Genomic DNA, 14,982 nt, shown 5'->3' on the forward strand with positions numbered 1-14,982 from the left:
CAGTCCAGCTCTTGTCGTACGAGAGCATCTAATCGTTTTATTGTCGCCATTCAAGGGCTTATGTCCAAAGAACTAACCCGCCTCCCTAGGGGCATGCGACGGTACGAGAGCATCCAGGCGATGTACAACCTGTATTGTCAAAACGACCCAGTAGTCACTATCCTCAATCCGTAGCCTAAGATGTGTCGCCGAGCTCATCGCGTACGCCAAGTCACACAAGCTCTCTGGCCTCTCGGGCGGAATACTTCTGCGCAGCGAGGTATAATTATCGATGAACTTTCTCCCCAACCAACGATCAGGCACACTTTGGGCAGCACCGACATTGAGACTATGGATGCCATAATGATGAGTCTGTGATGAGGACATCCAAGATGGCAAAAATAATCATCCCCAAACGAGGATTACTTGCAGGGTAAGTCATACCTTGTGTCAGATCAATATTGAAAAGAGGCATTATAGCTCCCAGCTTGCGAGTATCAAGCACCATACAGTCATTGTTGGTGAATTATTTAGTCCTAAAAACAAAGCCACAAGATCAAACTTTCCTCCGGTATCTAAGAGATGTGCCTGCCTTAAGGGACCGCATAAGGAGGTTCCAAATGTTGTAGGATCGGTCAGTCCGGGTTGAGAGAGAGAAGCGGGAAAGCTGAACAGATGTTGAAATCAGAATTGATCATATAACCCTGCCTACCACAATGTGACGTATAGAATTCCTACTTTTGCACATAGGGCAGTGGGTATGACGGTTCGATAGTAACAAGACCAGTTGCGATTTTCTTTCGCAAAATCAAGTGGCTACGCACCCCCGTCGCACGAAACCACAGCGTTCGAGCCCACACTTGACTAGAAGGGCTTACGCCAGAACAGAAACACTATTACCGAAGCCCGCAGAAAGTGGTCCGAATCTTATGGGTTGAGTTTGGCAAGTCTATTGGGTAAACTTAGCATCCTTCGGAAAATCAGCCTGATTTCGATTCTCTCTTGATGATCTTCGATTAGTCATAAGCTTTCTGCTTCTCTGCAACCTCTGGTGTGTGTTGTTCTAATCAGGCCAGCCTGATTTTGGCGACATCTGTCGTGACAGGCTTCTGCAACTCCCAACGCATAACGGCACTTTCTATACTATTATGTTAGCGCAAGAGAATACCGAACAGGGAACTAATATATTTGCCCTCCGGACGATCTCTCACCAATCTTCGAATTTGTTCTCGACGTACGACAAGAACAAGTAAATCGTACAGAAATAAAAAAGGATAGGGAAATCAACCCTGCGGGCCAAAAAGCATTGCCTAGAAAGGCAGTCAGATCCAACCAGCCGCAAGAAGAGGGAAAGAAGGATGGCTGTCATCGCTAATATTTGGCAATGGAAACAATATTATGAAGCTACAACTTTTTTACGCTACAAAAAAAACAGTAGGATTACGTGCGAGGTCCGAGGTAGGATTGAAACAAGTCCCTTGCCAATTACTGGCAGGAGGGTTCACTCGAATACAAAACAAGACTTTTTATACATCTCGCTCCGTCATTTAAAAGTGTTATTGCCTCGAAAAGTATCGAAATTCGTCCAAACCCTTCCAAAACATCATCAAAACGTATCCCCTCTTCCTTCTGCCGCTACCGCTATTTTCCTTTATAGGCTGAAATCTGCGTTGTGCTGCCTCTACACTCAAAACTTATTTCGAAGCCGCTTTTGTTTGCGCAGCTGGTATCAAGGTAGACCTGTAGTCTAAGTGATGGTCGGTCGGGTCATACAAGTGTTCGTATTATATATATAATTTGAAGTAGTAATGTTTCTTACACTGGTGGCCATTTCTATGAAGCCTGCGCGTCTGCACAAACCACTGTTTAAACGCCTGCTCGCCGGAGACGACTCAAAAACCTTTCATTATCTAGCTCGGCTAGGTCAATGCCAAAAAGAGCCGCGTAGACAGGTGCTAGATCATGGGGACCACATGGTCGTGTGTCTCCGCTGGCCTTTCGTTTCTCGAAGAAGTTGTCTAGCATCATGCGAATCGCAGAGTCTAGTGGTTGGTTGCGAAGCCGGGAGGATAAAGAGCCTCCTTTGCTGCATCCATTGATGTTATCTTCATTCTCGTAAGCGTAATTGGCATCGGTTGGGTCCATGAAGTCGCTCAGGTCAACATCGATTAGAGCGGCCTTCACTACAGCAGCCTGATCTGGCAGAAAGTAAGGTGCACTTATGTAATGTTCGTCTGTGGTGAGGTTGAGCCGTCTTTCTGACAGGAAGCCTTTGCAACATTTTTCAAGTCGTATAAAAGACCTCGAATCTTGTAACCTAGAATATCGTTATCTCTAACACCTGAAGTAGTGAGCGGAGCGGGGGCGGTTGACGTTAAGGTGCTCTTGCCGCCCTTCGTGCATTTCAATGGTCTTCCTGTCGTATGCTTTCCCATTGTTGCGCTCAATCGATGAGGCGCGAGTTGGCAAGATTTTTAAACTTGGTGTATGAAAAAAGTGGTTGAACAAACTAAGCATGAGATTCTGGAGTAAGATAGACGGGAGGACCACGTGATAGTCTGCACGTGGTTCTCACGTTCTCTAACTGACCGATACCCCGTAGTTTGCGCGGCAGCCAATAACAGTAAGCTTGCATGACTAAGAACCTGTCACCACGGTGTCGATGTCACTTCAACCACCCTTCTGCTTATCAAGCGGTTTTCTTCGTGATCACTTGTCTGGTGGCCGTGGTGGGGCATTTCGACTTCGTGAAATCGTGTTTGGTAGCATCCGGGAATAGTGGAGATATCTAAAGCGCGGCCCGCGGCTTGTTTTAAGCGAATAGGGTCATAGCCTTCTTTCTCCTCTCTACCCACCTTCTCCCAGAACTGGACTTTTTATGGGACCTCGGCGAAGGTATCCCGCGGCCCGGACGTCCTCAACAGGAACGGTTTTACTGCGATCCGTGGGTTGACTTGGTTCTGTGCATCTCTTGGTTGCACTAGAGGACGGCAGTTGACTTTGATGAAAGCTGACTGTAATGTGGAGCCAATAACTAAAGCTTGTGCGTAACTGCTACAAAGGCATTCGCCAAGGAACTAAACAGTATATATACGAGGCGCATGAGAGACTCTGCAAGGATGGCGAGCTTCCACCTTTCAAACCACTTCCTTGTTCAAGTTCACCAATTGCATTTGCTCGCTCTCATTCTTCAACATGGCTTCCCCGTACACAATCCAGTCTGAATCTAGACAGCTTCTCGAACGCCTGCTGAACGATCCAAAGTTATCTGTCCCCAATGAGGTAAAGGAGGCAGCGGAGAGAGTTGAGTTCAGTGGATACGCCAACCCGTGGCTGCCAGTTCCTGTCAAGTTCAGCGAGTCCATCTCGGCCATCTCGGCGTTTGTTGGCGCAAGCGCAGCTGCTGTGGCTAAAGACCGCTACGGGATTGAACAGGACATTAGAGTGAATACGTAAGAAGCGTCTGCAAGAACCCATAATACGCAGCACGGGCTAATCGCTTCTTGGCGGCACAGTGATCATGCCTCCGTCCTCCTGTTCGGGTTCTTCCTGCCTCACATCGCCGGAGAGTCGATTATGACAGCATCAAAGGCCATCCTCGAGAACTTGGCCGAGGTGGACAAGAACAATCTGTTCAAGCCGATCCACAGAGCCAGTACAAACCAATACAAGACGAAGGACGGGCGATACTACCACGTTCACGGTTCAATGAACGCGACCGTCATCATGGACATGTTCAAAATTGCCGAACAAGATGTCACACTCGAAGAGGCCAAACAAATATACGCAGACAAGGTGGCTCAGTATGATGCCGAAGAGCTTGATCAACTAGAGAATGAAGTGTACCGCCAAGCAGGAACAATTTGCTATACGCCGGAGGAGTTCTTTGCCACAGAGCACGTACGTTAACGCAGCTGGCCAGGCAGGAATCGGCGCTTCTTTCCCCTCTTTAGATACCAGGCCTGACCAATCTCTTACAGGGAAAAATCGCGGCTCAAGAGCCCATCGCTTCCATCAAAGAGCTACCAGCGCCTCAGAAAGCCTGGCCAAGCCCGGCCGCTGGGTCCGAGTTTCGGCCGCTTCACGGTATCCGGGTCGTCGACATGTCTCGTGCTGTAGCAGCCCCCATGGTTTCCAAGATCTTAGCTGCCCTCGGTGCCGACGTGATCAAGGTTTCCTGCCCTTCGCTTCCCGATACCGGCATTGCGATGGTAGACGTTAATGCTGGAAAGCGGGACGTCAATATCGATTTGAAGACGGAAGAGGGCAAGACGCTGTTCCGCAAGATTATTAAGGATGCCGACGTTCTTGTCGATGGGTACCGGCCTCATGCCATTGAGAAGCTCGGCTTCCACTCCAAAACGCTGCGCGAGCTGAATCCTTCTCTGATCTATGTCCGGGAAGACTGCTACGGCTACAATGGTCCATGGGCTCACCGCTCTGGCTGGCAGCAGATTGCCGATTGTACTGTCGGGCTTGCCCTGATGACCGGTGAATTTCTGGGTCTCAAGGAGCCCATTCAGCCTCTGCTACGTAAGCAAAGAATTCTCGCCCTGCCTATTTAGGAGACGCGAAGTGTCCGCTAACTTATTTCAAACAACAGCCAACGCAGACTACCAGACAGGTGTTTTGGGTTCCGGTCTGGTCATCCAAGCGTTGATGAAACGCACCAAAGCTCCTGTCACCTTTGATATCGATCTTTCCTTGTGCCATTACAACATCTGGCTGTACCGTGTCGGGGTCTACACTCCTGAGCAGCAGGCTTCTATTCGGGCACTTCACCCCGAGTTCAAGCCTCGCCACACGACCGACCTGCCGGAAATTGCGGGGATGTTGATGGAATCGCTAAAGACAGCTCGGCCAGGCATATTCAAGACTCCGGGTTTCTACGAGGAGATCTCTGGAAAAGAGTGGGGTGAAGAGCGCCTCATCAATGTCATTGGCGCCCCTTTCTCGCTCACAGAGTCCACTCTCGGGTTCCTGGTGCCATCTGGAAGACGTGGCTGGTCTAACGCAAACCCCACATGGGTCGTATAAGCTGTTGGGAGAGGTATGTACGCCAGAATATCTGTCACCAGCATTCTAGATAGCTGTCGAGAAATACAACGCCGTGTTGCCATCGTTTGACCTGTTCCGCCTAGATTACATTGATTGGGTGGACAGATGGGAAATGGCAATGATATCCAGCAGAGTACAACAGCGACGAGCGGCCGTGACACCCTCAGAGTGGTGAATGGACCTGATTAGATGCATACAAGACACCTTGCCGGCTTGGCCCATGGTCAATTGCATTTGAAGGCATAGCTGAAGACCTTCGTCTACGTCATGACCTGCTGCGAATTTGAAATCCTGCTTGTAGTCAGACACTACTAGAAAGATTACAGTATAAGCTTCATTGGGGCGAACGGTCTATCAGTGGTATACACCGTACGCGATGTACGGGGTTCTGGTACGAGTAATTGTATCCGTATTTGCAGACTAGGAGTCAAATTATGCATGCAATACACATTTTTATTTTTGCTACGAGTACTAATACGTCTGTACAGATCTGCATAAAACGGTTCCAACATCTCCAATCTTATGCACAGATCTGCTCAAGTGGTCCCATAGACAGTACTCCGTACTATGTACAAGCACTGTACGCTTTAACTGATTGGCTCTGGAATCTGCCGAGTAGCGGGGCATGTGGGTTCAATCGAGGCTCCTAGTATATTACGCACCACAACCCAGGCTAATCAACCATAGTCCCAGAAGTATCTCTTACCTAGGCTTGCACAGCAAGACACCAGCACTAAGTTACGATGTCCTTCACGGCGCCCAGACCAAGCCTTCCTTTTGAGCGCAAGCGAGCCTCAGAAGCGTGTCAAGCGTGCCGCACGCGAAAGATTCGGTGTGATGTCCTCTCCAAACCCCCGTGTATCCGATGTAGACTGGAAGGGGCGGTCTGCATAATGACCAAGAAGAGGAACAGGTAAGCTGCTGATCTGAGCCCCCAACTCGTGGGCTTATAGGAGTTGTCGCTGAACTTATAGGCGGGGCAGCAGCAGCACTGTAGGAAGACAGCCTCAACCACCCGACTCATCACTTGTGCAGGCGCCATTACCAAACTCCGACGAGCAGCTACTGCTTGGAGAGGATTTGCTCAATATCCCGGGTTTATGGCCCGAAGACAACCTGAGATCTCAGGCCAGTGCTGCCGGCATGGCATCTACTCTGCCAGAGGAGGTCTCGTCACGAGCAAACTTCCTCGAAGAGTCATTCGATCAGCTGGATTACGGGTGTCTTTCTGCATTGGACATATTCTCCCCATCTTCTTACATCCAGAGCTATACCTCCGGTACCCTTCCGTCCGGACCGCCACTAGAGAATGATCCGGACAGTTCACCAACGAAGAGATCCTGCAGGCTATCTCATCTGTCCAACGACGACTTGGACTACCTTGGCAAGAAGGGAGTCTTTGTCCTTCCACCTCTGCCAGCACAGGAAAGCCTTCTCAAGGCATACTTTCTATTTATCCACCCTTTCCTGCCTGTTTTGGCGGAAGATGAGTCTTGGTCTGAATACGAAGCTGAAGTGAAGAGCACCGGTCTCTTGTTGTATAGGTCAATGTTGTTTGCGGCCTGCCCAGTGGGTTCCTTTGCATCACTTTCAGTTTTGCTCTTTTACTAATCGTGGGCTCCAGTTCGTCTCGCCTGAGGTTGTCCTTCAACTGGGCTATAATACCGTCGCCGAAGCACAGGAGTCGTTATTCGAGAAAGCCAAGGTAAGTCTGTCTGTCTAATAAGGCGCCCTGACATTCTCTTTTATACTAAATGATCGCACAGCTACTCTTCGATTTTGAAACTGAGGATAATGAACTTGCACTCGTCGGCTCCGCTCTGTTGCTATCATATCGGTCGCCAAGGGCAGACCAAAAACTGGTCCAGAAGCCACTGTACTGGCTTGCTATTGCCATATCGTTGACTAAAGAAATATCGAACAACCGCGGAATACAGTGTCCTGACTCCATGGGCTATAAGGGACTTGTCAAGCGTTTACAATGGGCTTGTGCTATTCGAGAATTGGTAATTGCTCTTAGTTCTCGGAATATTACCGAGGTGGAGCCATGTCTACCTGAGCTGCCTGTGCTTGATGTTGAGGACATTGAAGACTCAACGATTCAATCTCGGGTCTATGATAAGGAAGCAAAGCTACTATTTATGGCGATGTTTCTCTCTCTCACGGAACTTACACGATTGGTTGTCAAGATCCGCCTCCAAAAGTCTTCGACGGATTTTGGGTCGGGTGTAGAGCGGACAGCCAAAGATCAAAATGTGGAGTGTCTATTCAGTGTTGAAAAGGCGAGTCTTGAACTGGCGGCATGGCGAGACAAGTTCGCGAGGAAATTTTCTCTCGAAACGACGACGTCAACTTTAGCCAACCTCAAAATGCTGGTGTTCCATCGAAATCTAGCTCTTTTGTTGTGCGAGTAAGTTGTTTATCTGTCGCTATAGTCCATCTCGGAACTGACATACTAAACAGCTCTTTTTTGATAACCCTGAATCGGCCACGGCAAGCTTACTTCAGCAACTCTTCGTACTGGTCACAGGGAATGGTCAACCTCCTCAAGGCGCAGTGGCAAAGAGCAAAGAGTGCTGCAGCCGACATGACAAACCTGATAGCAGAAGTCAGAAATCTTGGCTTGGGCCCATACCTGCCTATAACAATGTAAGCAAACGGCAGAAGACTTGACTCGGACAGATCAGAAACGTTTCGTACCAACGTCAGGGGCTTTATTCCAATTTTGTTCTGATGGTTTCTTTTAGGTCTCCCATTGCTATAAACTCTGGAATTGTTCATACATTGCAGCGGCCGCTATACGAGTTTACTCAATCTTCGGATAAGCAAGAAGGCGTCAAGCTCTGCATCAATGTGCTGGAGGAAATGCAACAGCGCTTTCCAGTTGTGAATGATATGATAGCTATGCTTTATGCTGCCATTCAATTCGCAGAGCGGGAAGTCGCAACCTACAGCCTGAACAACACATCCTCTACCGAGTTTGGCTGTGGGAAAGACCTTCTATCTGGCTCGGATCAAGAGATGATTGTTCGAGAGGCTTTCATCATCTCAAGAACAATTCATTTTCTCGATGGGCTGTTCTACAAAGGCTATCACAATTCATAAGGGAGTGCAACAGAATGTATGGATACCGATCGACAGAGAATGTATAAAATGGCGGTGAACGTTTCGGCCTCTAAAGATGTAATGATACTACAGCCTACGCCGTGTACCTGAAACAGCGAGGCCATCGAAAAATCGGCAATTTGCATAAAAGGATAAAGACCGTAAAACTACTATCAATCAATGGTCTTGCTTACTCCGTACTACCCTGCTGGATTGCATCTCCTTTTAGACAGGTGTTTGTAGCATAAAATCCAGCACTCTCCAGTCAAGCTAGTCTGAACTTTAGATCAAGAGTGACGTAATCAATTTTTAGCTAGCTTAATATGTCTTCCTACATTAGACATCAGGCCCTCGTGGCATGAGCAAGCACACATCAATCCTTCGTCTCTGGCACTTCCAGTTGGATGGTTGCAGAGAGACCAGCATCAACAGGAAGAACCACTCCTGTCACCCATCTTGCCTCCGGGCTTGACAACCAGCGCACTGCATAGCCGCTGTCCCAGCCATATCCTTCAGTTCCGAGCATGTTCCCTTCTGCACGCGTCTTCCGTACCTTATCGCTGAGGTCTGTGTCTCCGGACAGGACGGGATGCTCATACAGCAAAGGCGTCCAGACCGAGCCTAATATCAATCCGCAATCAGTCTATGGTGCATATATAATGGGGACTAGGCCGTGAACGTACCAGGACAAACGCAATTGACTCGAATGCCTTGCTTTCCGTGCTGGTAAGCCATGTTCTTTGTCATGGCCGTGATTGCGCCCTTGGAAGTCGGATACAAGAGGTTCTTCATCCCCCCGTTCAGGGCTGCGACCGAAGATATGTTCACGATGCTTCCCTTGAGCCTATGCTCGTTCTTCAGCATAGCGGGGATGGCGTACTTGGACATGATGACCATGCTGGAGACGTTGATCGTCATATCTCGTTCCCAGGCCTTGACATCGAGCGTTACCGCAGATCCTTGGCAGCCCCCGACCCCGACGTTGTTGACGAGGATATCCAGGCGACCGAACGTATCGATCGCTGTCTGAATGATTCGGTTTGCATCTTCTTCCGACGTCACATCGCCAGCGCATGCAATTGCAGTCCCCTTGGCATAGGTCTCAATATACTCGACCGTTTTCTGTGCCCAATCCAGCTGCCGATCGACACAGATGACGGTGGCGCCATCCTCTGCAAGCAAGTAAGCTGTGGCACGGCCGTTTCCAAAGCCCTCGCCAGCACAGCCAGCCCCAGTGACTATGGCAACCTTGCCTTTGAGTGAACGGTCGGCTTTGAGATCCATTGCGATGTGAAGTGTTGAAGAAAAAAGTGGCGTGTTGTTTGGGAGTGCATCACAAGAATCACCTCCAACCTCTAGTGTTATATAAGTCGTAGCAGGACATCATTGACTTGTCCTTCGATAGCTGCTGATGGTTACGTCAGCGAAACAGCACCTGCCACGGCACGATCGTCCGGCCCGCGGAAGTGGGGCAGACAGGCCCACAGGCCATATCCGAGCCGCGGGCCGGCTGTTTTGGTCTGCGCCTTTCACTCTCCATGTATTATCTGGCGTGACTAATACGATTGGAGAAAGCCGATATAAGCCAACTCTTGCAATCACCATCATAGCCTTGGAAACAACACACTTCAACAACTCAAAGCAAGAACTCACTGCTCTAGACCCCTAAATCAAGCAATTTTCAACAATACTTTCATCGCTCGAACTATCATTATGCCTCGCGGAAGCTGCTGGTGTGGGAAGATTAACTACGAGTACGATGCTACTCCAGTTCACAAGGTATTTTTGTCCTCTTGTTTCCATCAATACTTAGGGGTGGGGGTTAATCAGCGTCCATAGGTACAATGCCACTGCGTGACTTGCCAGAAGATCTCCGGTGCTGCATTCACGGTCAATGTCATGGTCCCCAAGTCAGCCGTAAAGGTTACGAAGGGAGAAGACAATATCAAGTCTTACACCCAGCAGCATATTCTCAACCAACCCCTCACTATTTATTTCTGTGGTACTTGCTCCTCCAACATTTGGAAGAATCTGCACAACGATCAAACCGAAGACCTGTGGGTTATTCAGTCCGGAACTTTGGATGGTGAGAATGGAGAGCTCGGCGCGGATGTTGAGGTTCCGCAAACGGAGGGCTTCCCCGCCAACCGTGCAAAGTGGCTACCGAAGGTTCCGGGTTTGACGCCTGCGTAGAGGCAGCAGACGTTCACAAGGCTTTAACAGGTAGAGTTTTTCACAAGAACATAACATCGGCTTTCTTATAGAATGCAAATATGATAGATAGCCAATGTTTGGCAAATTTGTCGCATTTTTGCGGCCTTGCTGATTTGTTTTCTTTCATTCTGATATCGTACGAACTATATGATGCCAACTGTTGGGACCAACGTGACCGCCCTACTACAATCTCTACTCTGCATACTCATGGTGCCGCTGAGGGTCCAGCTCTCCGTACTCGCGCAGGTAGCTAGTCAGGCAAACGTCGTCGTCGCTCTCGTCGACGTCGGTGAGGCCGTTGCCAAAGTGCTCGAAGCGGTTGGCGGCAGCGTCGGGGCGGCGGACAAAGCGAAAGTCCTCCCAGCGGGGATCACGCAGGGCTCGGACGCGATGCTGGAAGCTGCCGGGCCAAGCCAACACGACGCGGCCCTTGCCGAAGCCGATCTTGCTCCAACTGCGGCACTCGCCCTGGATGGTCTTGTTGCCGAAGAAGCCGTCAATCAGGTTGTTGAAGTCATCGGTGGCATCCTGGCGCGGATCAAGGGCACTGTAGCTCTGCGACTGCAGCTTGCGGATGGCCTTGCCAATGTACGTGGCCGTGATCTCAGCCTGCAGCGGGACGGAGCCGCCGAGAGCGTTGGCCTGAGCCTGCAGCACGGTGAAGTAGTTGGGGTAGCCGGGGGCCATGACACCGAGGTACGACTCCGGGTAGCCGATAGGGCTGTCGGGTCCCCATCGATCGCGCAGGTCGACGCCGTCGAGGCCGATCAGCGGAAAGCGCGTCGTGTATCCGTTCTCAAAGCCGGTGGCGGCCACGATGACGTCGACCGGACGGTGGATGCCGTCGGCAGTGACGATGCCGGTCGCATCGATGGACACGATGCTGTCGGTGATGTATGAGAGCACCGCAGGCGTCGCTCGGAGCGCCTCGAGATAACCCGGTGATGGCGTCGGCCGCTTGCAACCGTACACGTAGTCAGGCGTGATGCGGTGCAGCCAGGCGTCGTCGCCGTCGAGGCGCTCGAGCATGCGTCCGACCACGCGTTCACGCAGCTGCAGGTTGGCTGGGTGGTCTATCACATTGGCACCCTGTAGCCGACGGCGCTGCATGCGCAGCTCGAGGTCACGCCGGAAGCTCACGTAGGCTCCCGGCTCTTCGTGAAAGGTCCTCCGCTCCTCGTCCGTGTAGACATGGCCACCGGGTGCGTCTGCCGTGGCCTCGTCAAAGTCGCCGACCAGCGAGCTGGAGATGTACGTCTTGGTGCGCACGTAGTGGTCCACGTGGCCGGCCGATCTCAACACGTTCGACACCACCTGCTGGCCGCTCGCACCGGCTCCGATCACCGCCACTCGCTTGCCTTCGCACACCAGGTCTGCTGGCCATCGTGCCGAGTGTACCGTCCGGCCCCCAAAGATACCCTCGGCCAAGCCCGGGATCGCCGGCCACTTCGGCTCGCTGATGCGTCCCTGCGAGCTGACCAGAAAGTCGGCCGTGTCCACCGAGACTAAGCCCGTGGCCAGACTGCGCACCTCGACTGCCCACTGCGACGCCGCCGGCAGCCAGCTGGCCCGCACTACCTCGTGGCCCAGCCGGAACCGCTCTGCCAGGCCGTACTTGGCCACCACGCGCTCGTAGTACTGCTGGATCTCAGCGCCTTTGGGGTAGTACTCGGACCAGTCCAGGTTGGGCTCAAAGCTGAGCTGGTACACGTGCGATGGCACGTCGCACCGCACGCCCGGATAACTTCCCTCGGCCGTCGTCAGCTGCAAAGACGCCTTTTCCCGTACAGTCTCCCGCTGGGACTACTTACACATTGGCTGCCCATGTGCCGCCCTGGACGCGTTAGTATCAGACACGGAGCTTTTGTTATCGCTGGCGAGCTTTACGCACAATCTTGTCCAATCGGTCATACACCGTGATGGTCGCATTAGGAACCTTTTGAGATAGCAGCACGGCTGTAGTTGTGCCGCCAATGCCAGCACCAATAACGATGATCTATCTGGCCTCAGCGAACGTTACAATTTCCTCTATCGGTATATGCTCACCGTGACGGGCCGGTCTTCCCGCCACGTCTTCTGTTTTGGAGTGTGCCTAGCAGCAATGCGCGCCGCCAACGCCGGATTGATCGACCGTTCCTGTGCAACTGGAACTTGGGTCGACAAGATGTCGTTCACGACATCCTTGATGGAGGCGTCGGGGACGTTTTCAATTACGGAGCCCATCTTAGTGAGACAGATAGCAGAACGGCCGAGGGTGGAAGGTGAGAGAGAGAGAAAGCAGACAAAATCAGTCCGGATGCAAGCCGTTGTCTTATCTTGACTACTGCTCGCGTTTTACTCTTGCACCTAGACTTCGTTCTGGAGTAGCAGTCAATGGCGTCAGCTCGGACAAGAGCGGGACTCGGAAGGCCAGTCCGACTGGTGTAGTTGCGCCATACACGACTACATCGTATGCGTGCCGACCCGGGATCGTCATAGTCATCCGCTGGCTCACCATAGGACTTAAAAAGCACACCATCTTCAAGTCACGTGACTGGGCGAACCTAGATGCCTAGTTGACGCCTCACGCTATTAGAAAAAGCTACGAAGCTGTACAGAGTATACGGTCACAGCATCACAATCCTAATGAAGCTTTGGTCTTTAGCGGTGGAAGGCCTATAAGTTACCGCAGTGTAAATAAGGCTGTAGGAATCCTTCAAGGGATCCTTGGATCTAATCAATTGGTGTTTCGAGTTCCGTAACTGCTTGGCCGACATCTTAGTCCTGCAGCCAGGCCATCCCATAGTTGTAAGATACTTCCTGCTGCTGGAAATAGCGACTTGGTGAGGAGCTCATATTTTATGTATGTCATCATCCGTAATATGAAAGACTCATCGAGACTGCCGAACACAATATTGCTTGTCTGTCTTAATTATTGTCACCCAAAACAGACAGCCCGCCAAAGTCACCAAGCGCACTATTCATCTACGAAACATTGTGTACGAAGCGGTTTCTAGCCTGGATTGTAACTGGTAATGCTAGTAATACCGATCAAGTCTCCGCTCTACTGCAACCAGAAAAGATGTTTGGATATACTATAACAACCCAGCAGCTATCAAGGATGGTCGGATTCACTTCTTTGATAGCATTAAAATAGTTGGAGACGATTATGTGGGAGGGCCTTTCAAATGTGATCTGATTGTTCTGTGATTTCATTTCGTTTAGCTTGAATATCTCTTTCGTATCACCGCCTTTGAGTCGGCCCAGCCCGCTTTAGTCTTGTACTAAGTGATTATGCGCTCTAAAAATCTTAGAATATCTTCCACACTCCCTCCGTTCTCCAGAGTCCGGTCAAATGGGATATAAATCGCAGAACCGATTATCTTTAGTATAGATCCTGCCCTTACTATGTTGGGCTCTGGATCTGATGTTCCTTGGTGTTGCCTAACTTGACATTTTCACACTTGCCACGCGAGGTAATTGACCAAATTGACCACGGAATAAGTAAGATATAAGAAAGTTGTAACAGCCACAGACTAGATCATACCAAGTGAGAGGGACATCGCTTCCATGTAAGTCGTAAAGGCTATGATGACACGTTTCTTCTGATTAGGAGGCATATACTTTTTTGTGTACCTTTTTCAAGGTGACGCTTCAAATATATCGATAGTTTTAGATTAGGTAACAATAACACGATACTAGGCACCTTGTATGGCTGCATCATTGTTGAAGCAGGTCTTTGAAAACGCAACACCGAGGTTGCTTTACTTCTCGATTCTAAGCCTGTAAAAAGAAATCATTATATTTCCACAATAACTAAATCAAGGATACTCCATATACAAAGATACATGATAATGTGCAACGTTTTTGATTTTTACGCCGATATGCAGTGTATAGATAGTCCTCTGTATAGATAAAGATAGGCAAACCAGAAATTGCTGATTTCTGTCATATTGAGAGCGACGACGCATAGTATATCCAATGGTACCCAAATCAAAAATTGGGTTCCGATATTCGCGAGCCTGTATAAGAATTGCCGAGACTAAACGTAGCTAATCGCATGTTCATTCGTTGGTAAATTCCTAGGAGACAATTTGGCAGAATGCACCGTTGCGCAGGTCCAGTCATGTTATCAAAGGCGTAAGCAACAGAACCGGCTAAATAGTACCCTTTTTGGTGCTCGATTTGAGGGTTGCATTCATCCTGTAGATGACATGTAGACGACATGTAGACGGCATGTAGCTAGAAATGCGCGCAGCTATCACAGAGATCAGACAACCCCCATATATATAGAACAGACATCCCGCGTCTTCACCGTAGCATCAGCCCCATTTCTAGAGCAGCGTCACAACGCTTAAGACTGCAAAAGTCGACAGTACGGAGTACATTGATATCTGCTTCCTTTTCCAAAAGCGGACCAGCAGCTGATATTGCTCGCAGCCGCGAAAGAGAAGCAACCATCGATGAACGTGATACCCACAATAATTCTCATGATCACAAGGATTGCCCTTGGACAAAAACAAAACGTACAGCAGCGGGTATTCGCTGGTCGTCACCGACCCAACTACTAATCCGCCGATTACTGGTTTAGCTAGGGGAGAGCGGACGGGATCCCGTGTTTTCCAGTATCTATGGCCGTACGTGGAA

At 50.1% G+C, this 14,982-nt stretch overlaps 5 protein-coding genes across 5 annotated transcripts; 3 read left to right on the forward strand and 2 right to left on the reverse strand.

The window, feature by feature from the left end:
• Positions 1–3,174: 3,174 nt before the first annotated feature.
• Positions 3,175–5,016, forward strand: CMQ_42 (caib baif family enzyme; the record flags this gene model as incomplete). Its single annotated transcript, XM_014313981.1, has 4 exons — positions 3,175–3,431; positions 3,495–3,879; positions 3,960–4,512; positions 4,583–5,016. The coding sequence occupies 4 exons, from the start codon at positions 3,175–3,177 to the stop codon at positions 5,014–5,016; spliced, it is 1,629 nt and encodes a 542-aa protein (XP_014169456.1).
• A 914-nt stretch (positions 5,017–5,930) lies between these two features.
• On the forward strand, positions 5,931–8,142 carry CMQ_171 (c6 zinc finger domain containing protein; the record flags this gene model as incomplete). The annotated part of the gene is made up of 5 exons (XM_014313793.1): positions 5,931–5,950; positions 6,012–6,552; positions 6,662–6,742; positions 6,804–7,447; positions 7,785–8,142. The coding sequence occupies 5 exons, from the start codon at positions 5,931–5,933 to the stop codon at positions 8,140–8,142; spliced, it is 1,644 nt and encodes a 547-aa protein (XP_014169268.1).
• A 373-nt stretch (positions 8,143–8,515) lies between these two features.
• Positions 8,516–9,426, reverse strand: CMQ_238 (short chain dehydrogenase reductase; the record flags this gene model as incomplete). Its single annotated transcript, XM_014313860.1, has 2 exons — positions 8,516–8,763; positions 8,826–9,426. The coding sequence occupies 2 exons, from the start codon at positions 9,424–9,426 to the stop codon at positions 8,516–8,518; spliced, it is 849 nt and encodes a 282-aa protein (XP_014169335.1).
• A 615-nt stretch (positions 9,427–10,041) lies between these two features.
• On the forward strand, positions 10,042–10,335 carry CMQ_118 (uncharacterized protein; the record flags this gene model as incomplete). The annotated part of the gene is made up of 1 exon (XM_014313740.1): positions 10,042–10,335. One exon carries the CDS (start codon positions 10,042–10,044, stop codon positions 10,333–10,335), a length of 294 nt encoding a protein of 97 aa, XP_014169215.1.
• Positions 10,336–10,548: 213 nt separating this feature from the next.
• Positions 10,549–12,579, reverse strand: CMQ_142 (flavin-binding monooxygenase; the record flags this gene model as incomplete). Its single annotated transcript, XM_014313764.1, has 4 exons — positions 10,549–12,100; positions 12,168–12,190; positions 12,248–12,352; positions 12,403–12,579. The coding sequence occupies 4 exons, from the start codon at positions 12,577–12,579 to the stop codon at positions 10,549–10,551; spliced, it is 1,857 nt and encodes a 618-aa protein (XP_014169239.1).
• Between the last annotated feature and the right edge of the window lie 2,403 nt (positions 12,580–14,982).

The sequence above is a fragment of the Grosmannia clavigera genome (assembly GCF_000143105.1).
Source record: "Grosmannia clavigera kw1407 unplaced genomic scaffold GCSC_179, whole genome shotgun sequence".
NCBI classification, from domain to species: Eukaryota; Fungi; Ascomycota; class Sordariomycetes; order Ophiostomatales; family Ophiostomataceae; genus Leptographium; species Leptographium clavigerum.